At 41.7% G+C, this 17,438-nt stretch overlaps 2 protein-coding genes across 4 annotated transcripts in view; both read right to left on the bottom strand.

The window, feature by feature from the left end:
• Nucleotides 1-279: 279 nt before the first annotated feature.
• rxfp3.3a1 (relaxin family peptide receptor 3.3a1) lies at nucleotides 280-2,587 on the bottom strand. The gene has a single exon (XM_048262956.1). It carries the CDS (start codon nucleotides 2,434-2,436, stop codon nucleotides 1,447-1,449), a length of 990 nt encoding a protein of 329 aa, XP_048118913.1. The 5' UTR covers nucleotides 2,437-2,587; the 3' UTR covers nucleotides 280-1,446.
• Nucleotides 2,588-5,460: 2,873 nt separating this feature from the next.
• pias1a (protein inhibitor of activated STAT, 1a) overlaps nucleotides 5,461-17,438 on the bottom strand; it is a 51,892-nt gene continuing 39,914 nt past the window's right edge. For all 3 annotated transcript variants that reach the window (XM_048262952.1, XM_048262955.1, XM_048262954.1), the window contains exons 9-14: nucleotides 16,620-16,780; nucleotides 13,917-14,047; nucleotides 11,760-11,940; nucleotides 11,237-11,376; nucleotides 9,957-9,994; nucleotides 5,461-9,314 (exon numbers count right to left, since the gene is read on the bottom strand). In XM_048262952.1, the coding sequence (XP_048118909.1) occupies nucleotides 8,955-9,314; nucleotides 9,957-9,994; nucleotides 11,237-11,376; nucleotides 11,760-11,940; nucleotides 13,917-14,047; nucleotides 16,620-16,780 (1,011 nt within the window). In that variant the 3' untranslated portion in view covers nucleotides 5,461-8,954. The remainder of the gene's footprint in view (nucleotides 9,315-9,956; nucleotides 9,995-11,236; nucleotides 11,377-11,759; nucleotides 11,941-13,916; nucleotides 14,048-16,619; nucleotides 16,781-17,438) is intronic.

Genomic DNA, 17,438 nt, shown 5'->3' on the forward strand with positions numbered 1-17,438 from the left:
TGTTACTAACGCCCAACAGAGCTCCCTGCTGGAGCCCGATAGTCTGTCAAGGACTATTTAGGACAACTCCCTAATATCTCACCACCAGAAAATATCAATTACCTTACCTTAAGAGTGTGCCGTCAAACACGATGTTGAAGATCTCTCAGCAAAATTTGAATCCAATTTAAATCTAAAATTTTAGTCTCACGGTTGGAACCTCCATAACTGATAGTATATTTTTTACTACCATATTTCTCTTAAGACTCAATCAGGATGATGCAAGATCAGGATCCAGGCTTTATTCTTTTCAATGAGGGGCCAGTGGCCCTCAAGGGAGAGAAGTACATGTTTGTTTCACCCCATCATGGATTTCACCAGATTCTCAGTATTCTCTGACTATACAGAAGCAGTCTACCATATTTAAAGTTACACACATAGAGAAGGAGTGACCTCTAGGTCCAACCCAGTTTGAATATGCAATAGAAAGGGAGGATGAGGATTAGGCCTTCATCAGGTCTGGTCAGCTTCTATTGTCTTTTAATTAAAACTACCCCCTTTCCTGGGAAGTCCTTCAGAGGCTTGGACACATGCTGTTCTACAAACATTAACATTTCACACCTGGTGATAGGCAAAAGGCATCTAGACAGGCTTTCATTGAATTCTAATCCTTCAAGAAGTACGCAGTATGTACATTTACAAAAAATGAGGCTGATTCACAACACTTTCATGTCACACACCTTTGATGACTAAAACGACTGATAAAAGGAAAAACAGAAGAACAAATGCAGACAATAAAATGTATACATATAATACTCATGTACATAACCATATACATTTAACATAGACACTAACACATGTTGACATGTTGAATGTTTAAAACATGTTGAATTGATCAAATGTAAGCAACAGGATCGGCAGAGAGCATTACATTGTTTTTACACTTTAATACAGTATATTTACATACAAACACAAACACATACAGTTGGCTGCTTGAAGCTGAATGCCAAGCGAAATGTAAATTAACCCATGGCAAATGACTCAGATGTACTGGTAATTACTGGTGGTTAACCACGGCTCAGCTTCATGATGATTTCTTGTAAAAGGATCCATCTTGATAAAGGTTACTGAAGTGTTTTGTCATATTGTGGTATGGTCATCACAAAAGTCAGCATGAATGACAATGTATGCCACCTTATACATGAGATGCATCAGATATTATAACTTAAAACTATTTCAATCCAATTATATTTTCTTTCACAGCATATTCTGCTTTTTATACTTTCAGCCATAGTCTCAACACATGCACCACACAAATACATACTATGTAATAGTATGTAATACATACTATACCAATACAAACATGTGTATTTGCTCAGGCCTTACCAAATTTATTTCAATGCCAGAGAGAAGAGAGACAGAGACAGAGATCAAATGCATCACAATTCCAGGCACAAATAATATCGTTCATTTCAGAGAGACCAAATCCTTTAGTTTTTTCCTGAACTCCTTCCGCATGAGACAGTAAATAATTGGGTTTAAACAGCTGTTGGCATGGGCAAGGCATACTGTAACTGGGAATATGTAAGTGTGAACCATATAGTATGTTTTATCCCAATAGACAACGTTAAATTTCACTAGAACACCCCAGAATGTAATAGCATGATTGGGCATCCAGCAGAGAAAGAAGGACAGAACGACAATGGTGACTGATTTGGTTACTTGCGTTATTCGTCTCGAACTATTCTTCATACTGCAACGCCGAATGAGTCTCACTAACATCAAGTAACTGACTGAAACGATAACCATAGGTATGATAAAAGCTATTAAAATTTTCTGTAGATGATAGACAGCCAGCCAGTACTGTCCCTCTGGAAACTTCAGGAGACAGAGTTTTTCTCCAGCGACATTTGTGACAGTTGAAAAAATAGCCGTTGGTGCTGTGGCTACAGTGGCCAGAACCCAAAGCGCCACACAGACCCATTTCACCGAACAAGATCTCTTTCGGGTTCGGTCTTTCAGCGCAGAGGCAACCGACCAGTACCGAGTAACGCTCATTGCAGTCAGGAAAAACACACTTGCGTACATGTTCATGACGGTGACGGAGAGCACAATCTTGCACATGGCATCTCCAAATGGCCAGCTGAAGTCCAGCGCAGTGTCCACAGCCCAAAAAGGCAGAGTTAGAACAAACTGGCAGTCCGTAGCAGCTAGATTAAGTATGAAAAAGTTTATTTTAGACTTGCGCCTCTCTTTTCGTACTTTGATGAAGAACAAGACAAGTAAATTTCCAACTAGACCCACAGCGCATACAATCGAGTAGGTGATCGAGATCAAAAATCTCAAAACGGGACTTCCATCGACATCGATGTCTTCCAAGCTTCGGAAACGGTCTTCATCCGTTAACGACTTGTTTATTATTCCGCTTTGGTTTAAGTCTTCCATCTCCTCAGCCATTGGAATGCCTTAGCCACAAACAGCGCGTAATGCGCAAAGGTGCATCACGTCTCTATCCGTAAATAATGCCTTCTATCGAGGACAGTAATTGTCAAACTACGCACACTCTGTTCTCTGGTGCCTGGTGGGAACTTTATGCGGACTGCTTCTGCCAGAGATCGGCTTGGTTATGATTTTATGTCATGCGCCTTTTGGATGACATGCCGCTGAACCAACCGATTGGCTCATATTGGTGTTGGTCGTGCTTGAGTGACATACAATTTCATATGAAAGCGCAGTGATATATTTTCAGGGGAAAATCTGTTTAAATAGCTGTTTCTCACCCATCAACAACACATCTACTGTAATAGGTAGGACATGGTAAATAGGAGTTGTTTCCATATGCAAAGCAAGTGCGATTTGGTCAGGCCTTGCCCGTGTCTTTACTGCCACCTGCAGTTCTTACGAATGTACTGCATGTTTTGATAAACTACTCTTTTCCCATTAATGCAAATCTGATATGATGAGCGCCTGATGGGTTTGTCAGTTTTGTCAGCCTTCACACTATGAAGCTAACAGCATCTTAGAAATATCCTCCGTTACAATACTTGCTCTTGAACAAGAGGCATTTTACAACGATGCTTTGAGGAGTACTTAAGAAAGTAGCCTATCTGTAGTAGTATGTGATAAAACGGAATAGTGTTCCTTTCATTTCATTATAGGACGTCATTGCAAAGCCCACACTAGGAAATTAAAACTATCTTCTGGGAATGCCAACATGCTTTGGTAGCTTTGAGCCCTGAACAGCTTCACATCATTACACTAATGATGTTTTTGGTGGGGAAATATCGAGGTAGCCTGACAAAACAGGACTACAAGTCAGCCCCGTTGTTTATTAATCAACATGTGTGCAATTATGTAAAACTAATGTCTCATTTGGAATACTCACAGGCCTCCAGCAAATACCTAAAGTAGGCCAATAGGCCTCAACTTTGAATCCCAAGTGAATGGTTTACAAGCGCACCAAGCGCTGCCTTGAAGTCGATGTAGGGGGCCCAAATGACCATATGACACACCAGACATTTCAGGAATAACTTTACTTTAAATCTTGGATCTATAACTAGTTCACATAGGTTAATCCTTCACTCGTCATGGAAGCTAATAGTACTGGTGTTCAAAGCCAGTTTCTGTGGTCCAAGGTGGATGAGGAAGGGCTGTTTCCACTGCAGGAACTCGGGGGTAGCCCCAAGGCAAAGTTTGTCCCCATTCAGTTGGGAGGACTGAGACCGTGCAGACAAAGAGCCTTATCTAGGGCCACAACACACAATCAGCCACACCAGGAAGTGAAGGTAAAACGAGAGAGAATGTCTGCACACCGGAGTAGCTCCCAAATTTATAATAATAATAAAAATAAAAACAGAAATGGATGGGGTTAGTTCGTAACACCAGTATGGCAGTAGTCTCTATACATACAGTTGCCGCAGACAGTTTGTCCAATGACCCACATGCACTGAATTCAAGCCACAGTACACTGAAGACAGTAAAGCATGGTGGTGCTCAATTCATGTTATGGAGATGTTTCTCATACTATGGTGTTGGACCTATTTATCGCACACCAGAGATCATGGATCAGTTTCAATACATCAAAATATTTGAAGAGGTCATGCCTTTGAAATGGGTGTTTCAACAAGACAATGACCCAAAACACACCACTAAGTGAGTAAAGTCTTGGTTCCAGACTAACAAGATTGACGTTGTGGAGTGGCCAGCCCGATCCCCAGACCTCAATCCTATAGAAAACTTGTGGGGTGACATCAAAAATGCTGTTTCTGAGGCAAAACCCAGAAATGCAGAGGAATTGTGGAATGTAGTTCAATCGTCTTGGGCTGGAATACCTGTTCACAGGTGCCAGTAGTTGGTCGACTCCATGCAACACAGATGTGAAGCAATTGGCAGAAATAATGGTAATGCAACTAGATATTAGTGCAGTGATTCGAAGTAAAGCAACATCTTTTAGTTTATACAGTCAATGTTTAGAGTTTGTAAAGGAAAATGCAAACACTGCTATTTTTTTGAACAGCCTAACATTCCTTTTTCTTCACTTTCTGTAAAGGTATAACACAAACTGATCAATTTTGGTCATGTTTGATTTGAAATTGAATGTGCAGCGTTCCCAATGCATTGATATTATGGAATTAACAGTTATTCTAAGGATTTTGAGCTTTATTCAATTTTTTAAAACACACCTCTTTTATTCTGCACACAACTGTATGCCTCCCCATCCACTTGAATAGGAAAATAGCTGCCCAATAAATGCCCAAAGTGTGTTACCAAGAGTGGGGGGAACTTGCCTTAAAGGACTTTGATGAAACTACATATTTCAGCATTGAGTGATGAGGCGCTGTGGTGTGTATTAAGTTTATATTGAGTACTGACAGTAAATGAAACCTTAATATGAAGCCAAAGCGAATTGCAACTTTTAATATTGATACAAAAGATGTGTCAATGGAAAAAAAACAAAGGGATTGTGGACACAGATGTGAAGAGTGCTTTCATTTTTGTTGATGGGATTGACGTGTTCCCTTTCTAAGTTTCATGTTGTGAATCACTTGCGGACACCAATACATTTGGGCATCTAGTGTACTCACCTCAAGAGTGACAAAGCAGAGCCTCTCCACACTCACCACAGAACCGGGCATTCCCTTTGGTGAGGCCAGCCGTGGCTGCCGGTACCTTAACAGCATCTCTTTGGTTGCACTGGTTCTAACAGTTTGTCCTCAGAACGTACAGAGGTTCCTTCTGGGGGGAGTGAGGGCAGAGAGAGACTCACCACACAACATGATTTCAGTGATTCTGATGTATGGTGTTACCTGACAATCTAGAACGCCACTGCTTATGAACTCCCAAATGTTTCTGTTTTGAAAGACTAGAGAAGACTAGTTCTAGAAAGACTCAAGAAAAAGAGTGACACCAAATTGTTCTGCCATGGTTACCAAAGGGGCCTATTCTGTCCATAGACTGTTCAACAAAGAAAGCTATGACACATTTAACTCAATGCGGTTTATTACATCTAAACTTCCCTACATAAACAGGTAACATTCAATAAGTAAACAATTTCTTTCAATGCATGTAATAAATATTTTTTTTTCACTTAGTACTTTATACAAACTGACATTGGTCAACTGTACATCATTACTTTCGTTTTTTTCCTTAAAAAGCCATTTCTCTCGTAGGACATGCCGCATGGAAACTGACTCGATGGGGTTAAGGCAGTGAGCGCAGACGTCAGCTGATCTGAAATACTTTAAAAAAAAAAAAAAAAAAAAAAAAAAACAAAATCGGAATCCATCTCAAACCCACTTGGTGCACAATTTTCTTTGTATCTAAAATATAAAATCATTCTCAATAGGATGTTTTTGGGAACGATGACAGAAGACACTATAACATTACCAGAACATTAATTCTGCACAATTCACCATACACTTTGTTTTACCCAGTAATGGCATACACACACACACTCACTCAAAACAGTTTCCCTTTATCAATTTATCGTCTTCACAACACTGACATTGAGTGCAGGAGAGCTCCTGTTGCTTCAGTCATTTTCACAGGATTTCCAACCACACCCCGTGACTCATGCCGACATTGATCGGATCATATTTACAGACATGGCGGAAAATGAGACACAAACAAAAAAAAAAAACACAACACAACTCCCAGCAACGAACAAAACAAACAAAAAAACCTTCAGAAACAAAGCAAGACGGCTGCACTGCATGAGGCAGCCGTTTGGCTAGGTTGTGGCATAGGCTGCCCGTGGGACTGTGGCTAACAAGTAAGGCCCTGTGCTTATCTGTCAATCACTCCATGCAATGGTGGTCACAACTGTTAAATAAATACCAGGGCAGCAATGCACTCATAACACTGACATTTGAGGAGTAATTTAAAAAAAAAAAAAAAAAAAAAAAAAAAAAAAAAAAAAAAAAAAAACAGTTCATCAAACATGGTCTTGGCCATAAAAAGAAGCATGCAAGCCGCATGAAGCACATCAATGGAGAAAAACATTCAAAGTCTCTCTGTGAGCACTTTTAAAAGGTTGTCTTCTGGATGGGCCGTAATGCGTTCTTAACATGAATACTGAGGAGAATGAAGAAGTTTGAGGTTTTGCTACAAGGACTAAGCATGCAGATATTGCATGGCCTGCCACCCAAACCAGCTGATCACTAACACGAGCCTTCAACAGTGTGGATTCATTACTGGGTTCATGAAAAGAATGTCAATAATAAAAGCTATATCCACATGAGTGCGACACTGGGAGAAAAAAAAATGAAGAAAGTGAACAAAAATGAAGCTCATTAAATAGTTATGCTCATACAAGACTAGCAAGTGACAACAAATCAGTTGAAATCAAGATGTAAAAAACATATAGATTACGAAATAAATAAAATACAGAGCATATTCTATACACAGGATGAAGTCAGGAAGGAAAACATTTCATTCAGTCGAGAAGTGTTGAAAAGAATGGGGTTGCACAATTTAAACGTCCCGTTAGAAATCTGTTCAGAAGCCAGGAATGGCTGTGTAACAAGGAACCTTAATGAAAAAGGTTGCTCATCTGACCCAAATAACGGAATTAGAATTCCAGAACATAGCCCTTGGTCACATTTCTGCATTTCAAAGAATAAACTACCCTTAAAGAAACCACTAGATGCTGACACACTGCTCAAACACCTACTCAGGTTTTCGATCATATTTTGGGCTTCCTTCAAACTCTACAAGCTTACAAGAGGACAGAAGGGATTTGACTATGTGTTTTTGAAAATATACATGCACATAAAATGGTCACAAATAAATCTATATGAAATTAACTCTGGGAATGTCTTTGGGGTCACAATGTGTGACATTAAAAACGACACCCAAACTATTTCCCCGATCTTACCCCTTATTCTTTTCATCCGTCTAAGCATTTAAGTTTAATAACTAACATTTATTCAAGGCTTGAACACATTAATCTGTCAGGGAAAATTCTGTATATAATTCTTCCAGTGGGGTTGCAGACTGATTTTTGCTCCATCTGTCTACATCAGGGGCAAGACCGTGACAAACATAATTGTAGAACATCTAGTTTAACATAAACATCAAAAGAGATGTCTATAACTGAATAGAGGCATGCATGCTTGCCTGTTTAGGTGGTACCAAACACCTACTGCCAGATTACATGGTGCTAATCTTTTGCTATCTTGAGTTTAAATACTAGACTGCAGGAATGGAAAGAACTTCACATGGATTTGGAATCCCCATGTATGCATACACACACACACACACACACTCTCTCTCTCTTACACTTACACACACACACACAGATGATGGACGGGATTCAGATAAAGACTTCCTGCACACAGACACTGCTCTACAGTACCAAAGACTTTTTTCAGGGATGGGAGCAGAAACCATCACACCGAGAGAATAACCTGTGAATGCTTTTCACGGCTCCCTGGGGTGATTCCAGAGCTTGAACACACAAGAGATCGATTTTGGCATTGTGCAAAATGAAAATTAAGTGGTCGGCAAAGCGGAAAAAGAAACATAACAAAAACATCCTCCTTTCACATGAAATGCAGGAGCTTTCCAAATGCCAACAGAGCGTGTGACAGCACTGGAGGATCTGGACACTCACTTGGGACGAAATTAACCAGACAAGCCACACAAACTAGATGCACGTCCCACAGCATGGCGGCCAAGGCCGAGGAAATGCTTTACAAACGTGAGGAGAACTCACAGAATACCTACGAACCGGAACTCGACCAACCCTACCTCGCACACTACTGGACAATTCCAGAGAATCCTCTTCTCTTTTGTTCCTTTCCTTTTTTCCTTTTTTTTTTTTTAGTAGAAATAACACAAATTCAAATTTGGAAGAAAGAATGTCTGATGTCTTGATAACCTCAGTGTCTCTCTCGGTCTCTGAAGGCGACAAATCCCACTGGTGCGGAACAAGACTCAGTGTAAGATAAGAATAGAATTCTTAAAAAAGAAAACAAGAGGTATAAAAGTTCTGACCGAAGCACAGGAACCGATAAATGTGTACAGAAGGGAGAAAGGGACCCAACAATCTTCAGTATCCTGGGGAAATAAAAGTCAACTGAAGTCATTCACTGAACAGAGAGGCAGTCTCATACGTCTTATGTACAAAAGTAAAACTGAAAATATATTTATATATTTATATATATATATTTTTGTTCTCTGTACATAGCATTGTTCTTTTCGTCCTTAAAAAAAACTCCACGTTCCACTTTTTTCTTGTTCTCCTAAATGCCTTTTCTTCTTTCCTCACCCTCGAAATCTCATCAGTGTTCAGTCCATTTTGGTGTGCGTGCATGTATGTGTGTGTGTGTGTGTGTATACGTTTACGTCTCTGTATACTTAGTGAGTATGTGTGTTACGCGTACGTGTGTGTACATGTATGTGTGTGTGTGTGTGTGTGTGTGTGTGTGTGTGTGTGTGTGTGTGTGTGTGTGTGCGCGCGCGCGCGCGCGAGCTCAGTCTAGCGAGATGACATCGGAGATGGATCCGTAGAGGGCGGCGGCAGCGGCGAGGGCATCTGCGCTGGGCCGCGAGGTGGCGGGGTGCAGGTGTGCCGAGGTGGCGTCCCGGAGGCTACTGGACGACACCAAGCTGCTGCTGCTCCCGCTGCTGCTGCCGCCACTACTGCTGCCCACGCTGCCCCCTCCTCCGCCGCCCCCGTTGACCGGCGCCAATCCTCCGCCACTGGATCCAGCGCCCGGCGGCTCCAGGAAGAGCTGCGACGAGCTGTACGGCAGAAAGCGGTTGAGGAGCAGTTCGTGCTCGTCTGAGGCCGATGCCGCCGCAGCTGCCGCTGCCATCACCATGTTGTAATGCTGAAGGAGGAGAGAAAGGACAAAAAGGAGAGTAGATGAGAGAAATGACCTCTAAATGACCTTTGGTCCCATTCAGACTTCTGAGACCTTCAAGAGACCTCTGCAGTGAAATGACTTCCCTAAATAAAAGATATTGATATGAGTGCAGATATTTTCCACTCCAGACACATGGGGTGTTTTAGGGTTGCCAGCACCCTTGTGTAGGTTCTGTGGGTCATTTTCGGGAAATAACTAAGTACCTACACAGGGGATGCGTGCGCCTGTGCAGCCCCGAAACTGCTGGATCATTATTATTAGATCATCATTAGATAAAAAGGATGTGAGTGGAAGACGAGAGGGGTGCTGGCATCTTCATTTCTCGAGTAATTACAGCGACCAGACTCCATGGTCTAGCTTCTTATTGTTAACGCTACTGCCGGTACACTGTTATTTTGTACTGCTTGGAAATTGACGTCACAAGCAAAGGCTGCATCAAGTAGGTCTGGTAGCCCATACAGGCTACCTTGCAATGGTAATATGAAACAAGTTCAGGGTGGGGAGTTCAAGATGTTGGTTTGGGAAACAAACCCTTGTCACAGAAAATCATGGAGCTTCTACAAAGCATGCAAAAATAAAATACATTCAGCTTTTAGATTCGCTCACCTGGTTTTCGCCTTGTAAAACAGAGAAGAAATTCAAATCTGTGGGAGAAAACAAAAGGAGTGAGAAGGTGTGGACATGGTGCAGTGGGACTCTGTGGGGAAGCCGCCTCCAACCTGCAGTCTTAATAAAGTCAATTAAATACCAAAGGAGAACAGCCTTTGATGTAAAAAAACAAAACAAAACAAAGAACTTTTGACAAAAATATGAAGAAGTAAAAAGTTGGCTATTTTGCTGTAGGGTCTAATCAAGATCTGCTATAACTGCAATGTGTGGCTGCTAAAATTGGATAATGTGCACACACTTACACACACACTCATCAAACATGCAGCCTATTTTTGAGGGAACACTATTTTCATGATGAAGTCATAAATAACCTTGGCCTACAATCATGCCGTCCCTACTGCAGAGGCACACAAGTACAGCTGATGTTTGGTCAGAGTCCTCCTGAAATCACTCAGAGGTAGCATTCCACCACACAGGCTGAGGGGTTGGCATTGACACGGCTTTACTGGAATTCATGATTGTGGGAAAGTAACTCATCTTATTACCATTAATGGCCATGAGACAAAACTAATCTATTCAAGTGTCCACCTGAGGCCCTGTCCACACTAAGCGAGGAAGTGCTTGGGCCTACACGGGAGAGATTAGAGGAAGTGATGTGGGCCTACTCGGAAGAGGTAGTGGCAGAGACTTTCTAATGAGGAGACACAGCACTCAAAAAATCCTCCATAGAAATGCATGGGGTTAGTTTGTAACGCCAATATGGCCGTTGTCTACACATATCCCACCCCTTCTTCGGCAAAACGTCGACATGTAAATACATTGAGCCAATCATGTGGTGTGATGTGAATACATTGAGCCAAATTATATGGTGTGTTGTGAAGACACCTTGCCAATCATGTGTTGTGAACTCGCCGCTGGAACAAGATTGGTGTCGTGAAGCCTTGCGCACGCGCATTTCTGCTGACGAGGATGCCCGATGAGTGCCCAAAAAGCGTTGCTATATGGCCGCCGAGTGGAGGGACTTGCCTAAAAGGACTTTGGTAGTGGGTTGACTGTGGTGGTGCATGAAGGCTCTTGGTGAAACAATAAATAATAATTGCTGAGTTGACTATTGACTCTTTGATTACAGTCAGTTTTGACTGAAAATGTGATGTGGCCTCTGTTGATGTCTAAAAGCAACTTAAAGATGACCAATTCAAAGGGATTTCTTTTACCAGAACAATAAATCATTAAACATTCAATCACTTGCTAAACCCAAACTTAACCCCTGTGCCCACCTGACAAGTCGTTGTGTGTCGGGTAGTAGTGGCGGTAGTCCTGGATGAGGGGGGGTGGGGGCGGGATGTAGTTGGAGTCCACCTGGGGCATGCTGGGAGTTCTGCTCACCGGAGACGCCTGTGTGTGCAGGTTCAGCACCCTGCAGGCCAACGCAATCAATCAGTCAATCAGGAGTATATGCTTCATTTTAGTTTCAGTTTCTCTTTCAGAATCACACAATATTTTAGTGTTTGTGGTTCAAAGCACAGAACCAAGTAATGACATCAAAGAGGTTATGTGAGGACACTGCAGAGTTCAATTAATTATCAAAATATTAGCTCAATGTCAAGCTTCAACAAATTTATTATATGCTTTAACAGACTGCCAAATTCAATAAAAGAAAATGACAAGCCTTACAAAGTAAGACAAATTATACAATCAGACCAATAAAGTGTACAATACTCCTTAAATAATAATAATAATGTTAATGGGAGCAAAGTCAGCTGGAAGTCACAGAGATCTTGCATGGTGTGATCATCTTACCCTTTACTAATTTGCGGCGAGGTGGGAGACAGAGAGGGACACGACCTCTTGGATGGGGGTTCGTCGTCGTCGTCTTCGTCTGACGAGCTGTCCAGCGTCAGGTCAATCACCTCCACCTTCTTGTTGTTGCTGGAGTGGGAGGAGGACCTCTGCTCCGAAACGGCTGATCGACATTGCGAGCCTGACATCAAACACACACGCACACACACATCTGTTAACACACTGATGGCAGGCTGACACTGCTGCACTGCACCAATGAGTGATGACCTGGATTATCTACCAGCACTGAGGAGTCAGACTTAGCTACTCTCATCTGTAGCATCAAACACGGTCATTCAAACAAAACAAAAAATGAGCTTTCCTACCAAACCAGGCAAGCCAATTTGACGAAGACAAGAAAACCCACTAATCAAGGACTAGTGTCATCAACTGGCACCATCAGCAAGTCAAATTAGTTATGAACTGCAGCACTGGCAAGTCCTTTCTGCTTGATGGTGTATTATTCAAATGAACTACAGAACAAACAAGCACCAAACCAGTCACCAAACTCACAATGAGTAAGGCTAACATTGGCTTATTTTACAGTACCTTGTCTGTTGATTAATGAGCACTGTCCCTATTAAATAAACAAATAAATAAAAAATAAAAATAAATAAAGTTTGTTTGATCTGTCACTAAAGAGGTCTCTGAGAATGGGAGTCCATTACAGGCTTGAAGCTCTGGTTCTGGCACACTCTAAAAGCCTAATAAAAACTACAGGAATGGCAGGGAAACCATCTGAAAAACAAGCTCAGCTTCTCAAACACCAAATCCAAATGACCAGACCTCCAAACAGACCGGAGGAGACTGAACAAGCACATTCTGAGTATATACTACAGGGTCTCTGGGCTCTCTTATGCTGTATGTAGTCCGAGTTTGCAGAGAAAAGCCCCATCTCAAGGCCACCTTCTGAGCCTCCTGTTAGAAAGCAGACTAAGCCGGTATATATCCTCACAACAAACAGCACTGAGGATATAATTTATTTATAATAATAAAACTGTGACTGTCTTAGTAGGAGTAGGCTGCTAAACAACATATTGCAAAAGTCAACATATAACCTGACCCTGCCTCAACCCATCATTGAGTCATCAATATTTTTGTATTGTGGCAAAGATGTAATTTTATACACATAGACTAGAATAGAATGTTTAAACGACAGTACAATGTGTGCAAAATTCACGGTGAAAAGAAAGAGAAGAAAAAGAAAAAGAAGTAATCCTACAGTGAAGTCTGAGTGTCCAGAGTAATGCACATGGCCAAAAAAAAAAACTAAACGAAACAAAAAAAAGCATTTATTATCTAAAAACAACTGCACTCTGATAAACGGTCACTAAGCCTTTAAATTGTTTAACAACCTTGTCTCACACCAATAACACTTCTCTCAGGGACTGTACAAACAAACCCTAAATGTTCTTGATAGAAAACCTAGACATCACCACTGTCTGGTTTTTAATGATGGGCAAGCTATTTGCAAAATGGAGCTTAATGGAGAAATCCGGCAATTTTTCATATAGATGTCTGTTTCTCGAGGTCACCGAGTACGGTCAGTATGAAAACCCCCCAAATTGGTAAAGCAGCCAGGCAGCTACAGCGCTACCCTGAAAGCTCTAACTAGAGCTAGGTAGCCAGTAGCTTATAGAGTAGCTTAGCTCACTCTACTTTGCCCATTACTGCTGGTTTTGTCAAAATATGGGTTGCTTAGTTGGGAAAACCTGATAAAATACACCAATTCCTGTCTTATGCATAAGATTTGTAATGGACAAGCTCCACCAGTTCTAAGACCATTTGCTAGAGGAGACTGTACAATTACATTCAGAAAAAGTAGTTTCCATCAATCTGCTTTTTCAATTCGAGCTGCTTGAAAAAAAAAAAGTCTACATTTTTTTTATTACTTATGCTAACTAAATTATTATTTGTTTTATGTGCTTTGTGTCCTTTTAACACATGCTTTTACCATGTGTAGTGTAATTTCTGACCTTTTAACACCGGTTGGTTAATTCTGCCATATTTACATTTCATGTTTATTAATGTGCAATTTGATGCCAAAGTATGTGTAAAGTGTCGTACCCCCAACCCCTGAATGAGCAAGTGTGTCAGCCTCAGCAGAACGTAACGTACCCTCCAGTCCGTTGTATGAAGCAGGCACCTCCTGCACTTCCTTCTTCGACCTCATGGGGGCCCAGCTGCCGTCCTCCTTGAACTGGATTTCATCGCAGTCGTCGCAGCTGTTCAGGATCTCCATGAACAACCTACAGGAGCAGCGCGGAAGTTAGCGGGCAGGAAACCAACACTGCTCTCCACCTCACCAGTCTGACTTCAATCCCTGGGTTGGCTTTTAAACACCTGTGCATCATACTCCACATATTTTCCTTTCTGCTGGGTGTAAGAGTCAACAAGGACCTTTAAAAAGCAGCTGTCTGTCACAGTTAAATGGTTTAATGAGTCCACACCGGAAGAGTCAGCTGGCAGCTGCAGGTTGTGGGAGAGAGGCCTCTGGGGTGGGGATCAATGTTCCCTCTAAGCTGTGCGCGGCCGCGCAATAGATTTTTCAGACCGTGCACATTTTTCACACACAAACGATTTTTTTTCAGGGGTTAAAAATCTGAGCATCAACGGCGATGTAGGCTAGGTAATAAACATTTAAAATACTGACATGTCTGACAACAAAGCCGGATGTAGCCCAAGTTAGAATGTTTACATACAAAGTATCCTTTAGGCGGGCCCTTCTCCAGGCTACCATGGCAAAAAGAAAGGCAGAGCAGATGCCCCAGAAAAAGTCTGCCTAACGTTTAAACATGAGTGGCTAGATGAAATACTCCAATCTCACACAAAAGATGGTCCAGGTAAGAAAAAACTTTCAGACATATTTACGAAAGGAGTGGCGTGATGTCCTATGATCTAATACATAGACCTGCGCGGCGGTCATAATTAATCGACAATGTGATGGTAGCAATTAACACCAACATGTCCATGTTATCAGTTCAGGATACACGATCATATGGCACGATGCTTGTGCTTTACATTACGTTTCGGAAGCAAACTGATTTCAGTTACAAGACAGTTTTTTTCTGGAATCATTCAGCTTTCAGGATGCCCTGCATAAAATATCCTTGATGCCATTACCAAGTTCTACGCAGTCCATGCAAAAGGGTATGTTTCAGATGGTGCTTAAAGGCTGTATCAGCGATTACGGCTGAACGACACATCACATATGTTCAAACAAAACAGAGAGCTAGCTCGCTACTCCCTTCCCCTCCCTCCCGTGCAATTCAAACTCTCCTAAACGCGAATCTCGTCGCCCAACCAGAAACATTTTATTTTGCCTTTGAGTGGTTGCCAACACTTGTTGGTAGCAATTGTTTTTGTGTACAGATCTCGGAGCCTAGGCTGACTACAGAGACGCGTTTTTTTGACGGCCTGCTTATGGCAGACAGCTAGCGGATCGTTAGGAAAGATTAGATGAATTTGATCATTTATGTTTGGGCCTTTTTTGTGCCTGAAATCGCTGATACAACCTTTAATGTTGGGCAGACTTAAAGGAGTGGCTGCTTTACTAAAGCGTCAGGTACAAGACAAGATGAGCCACATAGCCAGATAGGCCTATCTTTCTCAATGAAATTCAAATGACATGTTTTGTAGCCTAGTTTGCAAACCACTCCAGTTATGAAAATTGTTTAGGCTACCTTTAGGAAAAATGACACCATGTCAATTTAATAGTCAATTTAATAAGCACTGCATTAGCATTTTTCTTTCACTGAAGTTCCACTTAAATGTACCTGCTGAGAAATGACTAGTAAACACCTTGGATACTTATATAATGATATATAATGTGTATATATATATATATATATATATATATATATATATATATATATATATATATATATATATATATATATATATATCTCATTATCAGTCATAACCAGGAACCAGTCATTTTCTAAACCTTATTGAAGTTCAACCAAAGATGGTTTAAACTGACTGGTAAACACCATCATTAAAATGTTCCACAAGTCCACAGTGCTGAAAAATTCAACCTTTTAGACAGAAAACAAAATATTTGCTCAGCTCACAGCTGAAAAAAAACAAAATTAAAAATTAGAGGGAACATTGGTGGGGATAGGTGTTCATGTCGAGGTAGAGAGATGTTTAGCAGACGCTTTGAAAACATTCAGACCCGAAGCTGTTCCGTCATGCCCCCTACAAAAGTGGGAGACGGGAAGCATCTCTACCACCACTAACCACTCGGTGAGTTGCACTGTTTTGAAAACGAACGTTAAGGGTTGTTTTAGGACATGTTTGAGTAGCCTACTACAGTATGCCTGTTGGCAACCACTCTGAGTAGTCAAAGGCGATTCAAAACGAGTCAGAAAGGTCAAGACAGGACCAATAGTCAAAATTTCGGTGTCCATCACTCTAGTTCATCCAAAACAAACCAGAAAAGGGACTCAAAAGTGCTAAATACCGGAATTTTCCTTAAAGGCTACAGCCCACTGGCGGCAACATTCCTGTCTATGTATTTGACGCTCAAGAGATAGAAACACTTTCTTAAAGTTGGCGTCGACGCTCGTCAGATGCCGCTAGTGGGCTTTGCGCCGTTAAAAATAATTTTCTAAAATAAAGTTCTAAACTTTGGCGTCACTTGACGTGCGTCAGAAGAAGGACTCTGGGTTCTGTGGAGGGGTGGATTCGGGTTCTTGCTCGTCAATGATGGGGTGTTTTGTAGAGGGTCTGTAGAGGGGTGGATTCAGGTTCTTGCTCGTCAATGATAGATAGGGTGTTTCGTAGGGAGTCTGGGAAGGGGTGGGTGTGGGCTCTTACCCGTCAATGATGAGGTGCTCATAGGGTGCTTTCTTGTCACAGACAGGGCACACCCATGTGGGCTTCTTCTCGTTCATCTGGAGGTAGAGAGTGGCATCGAAACACTGCAGGTGCGAACAGGTCAGCGCTCGGCACGGGATCATCAGACGCATCTTCCCCAGCTGCAACACACGCACGCAAAACGTGTGCACGCACGCACACACACACACACAGGCATGTTAGAACATGACTTCAAGTATGCAGACAGGTACAGACAGATAAAGACATAAAATAAACATTGACTACGCCAACAGACACACACAAACAAAGTGACATCAAGCAGATGGCTCCATGACAAGGGAATATGAAACAGCAGGTACGCCCATGCGGGTACACGTGAACTTAAACCTTGAACTCCCAGGTGCACATTAAAAAGCATGCACCCAGGATGGGTCCACACAAGCACACACACACAAAGCCAGGTGAGCAAGCACGCATGCGCACACACACACACGCAGAGGCATGTGAAGGCGATAAGCAGACAGATAAGAGGCACAGAGAAATGGAGGAAGTATGTCTACACCTAAAACATTTCAAGCACACAGATTAAAATATGTATGAGCCATTTGAGGGCAAGATCACATCTAATTTCAGGTCTAAAAAATCATACACACTATTCTTTCACTCAGTAAAAGTATGTCATTTAACAAATTCTACACAGAACCTTCTCATATCTAGCTTTATACAATCATCAGTGGTATAGCTGCACAGAGAGACATATAATCACTAACTAAATATGACAACAGGAACTAGGCAGGGGACGTCTCTGCGTAATTAGAG

Source organism: Alosa alosa, chromosome 14, assembly GCF_017589495.1.
Source record: "Alosa alosa isolate M-15738 ecotype Scorff River chromosome 14, AALO_Geno_1.1, whole genome shotgun sequence".
Classification (NCBI taxonomy): domain Eukaryota; kingdom Metazoa; phylum Chordata; class Actinopteri; order Clupeiformes; family Clupeidae; genus Alosa; species Alosa alosa.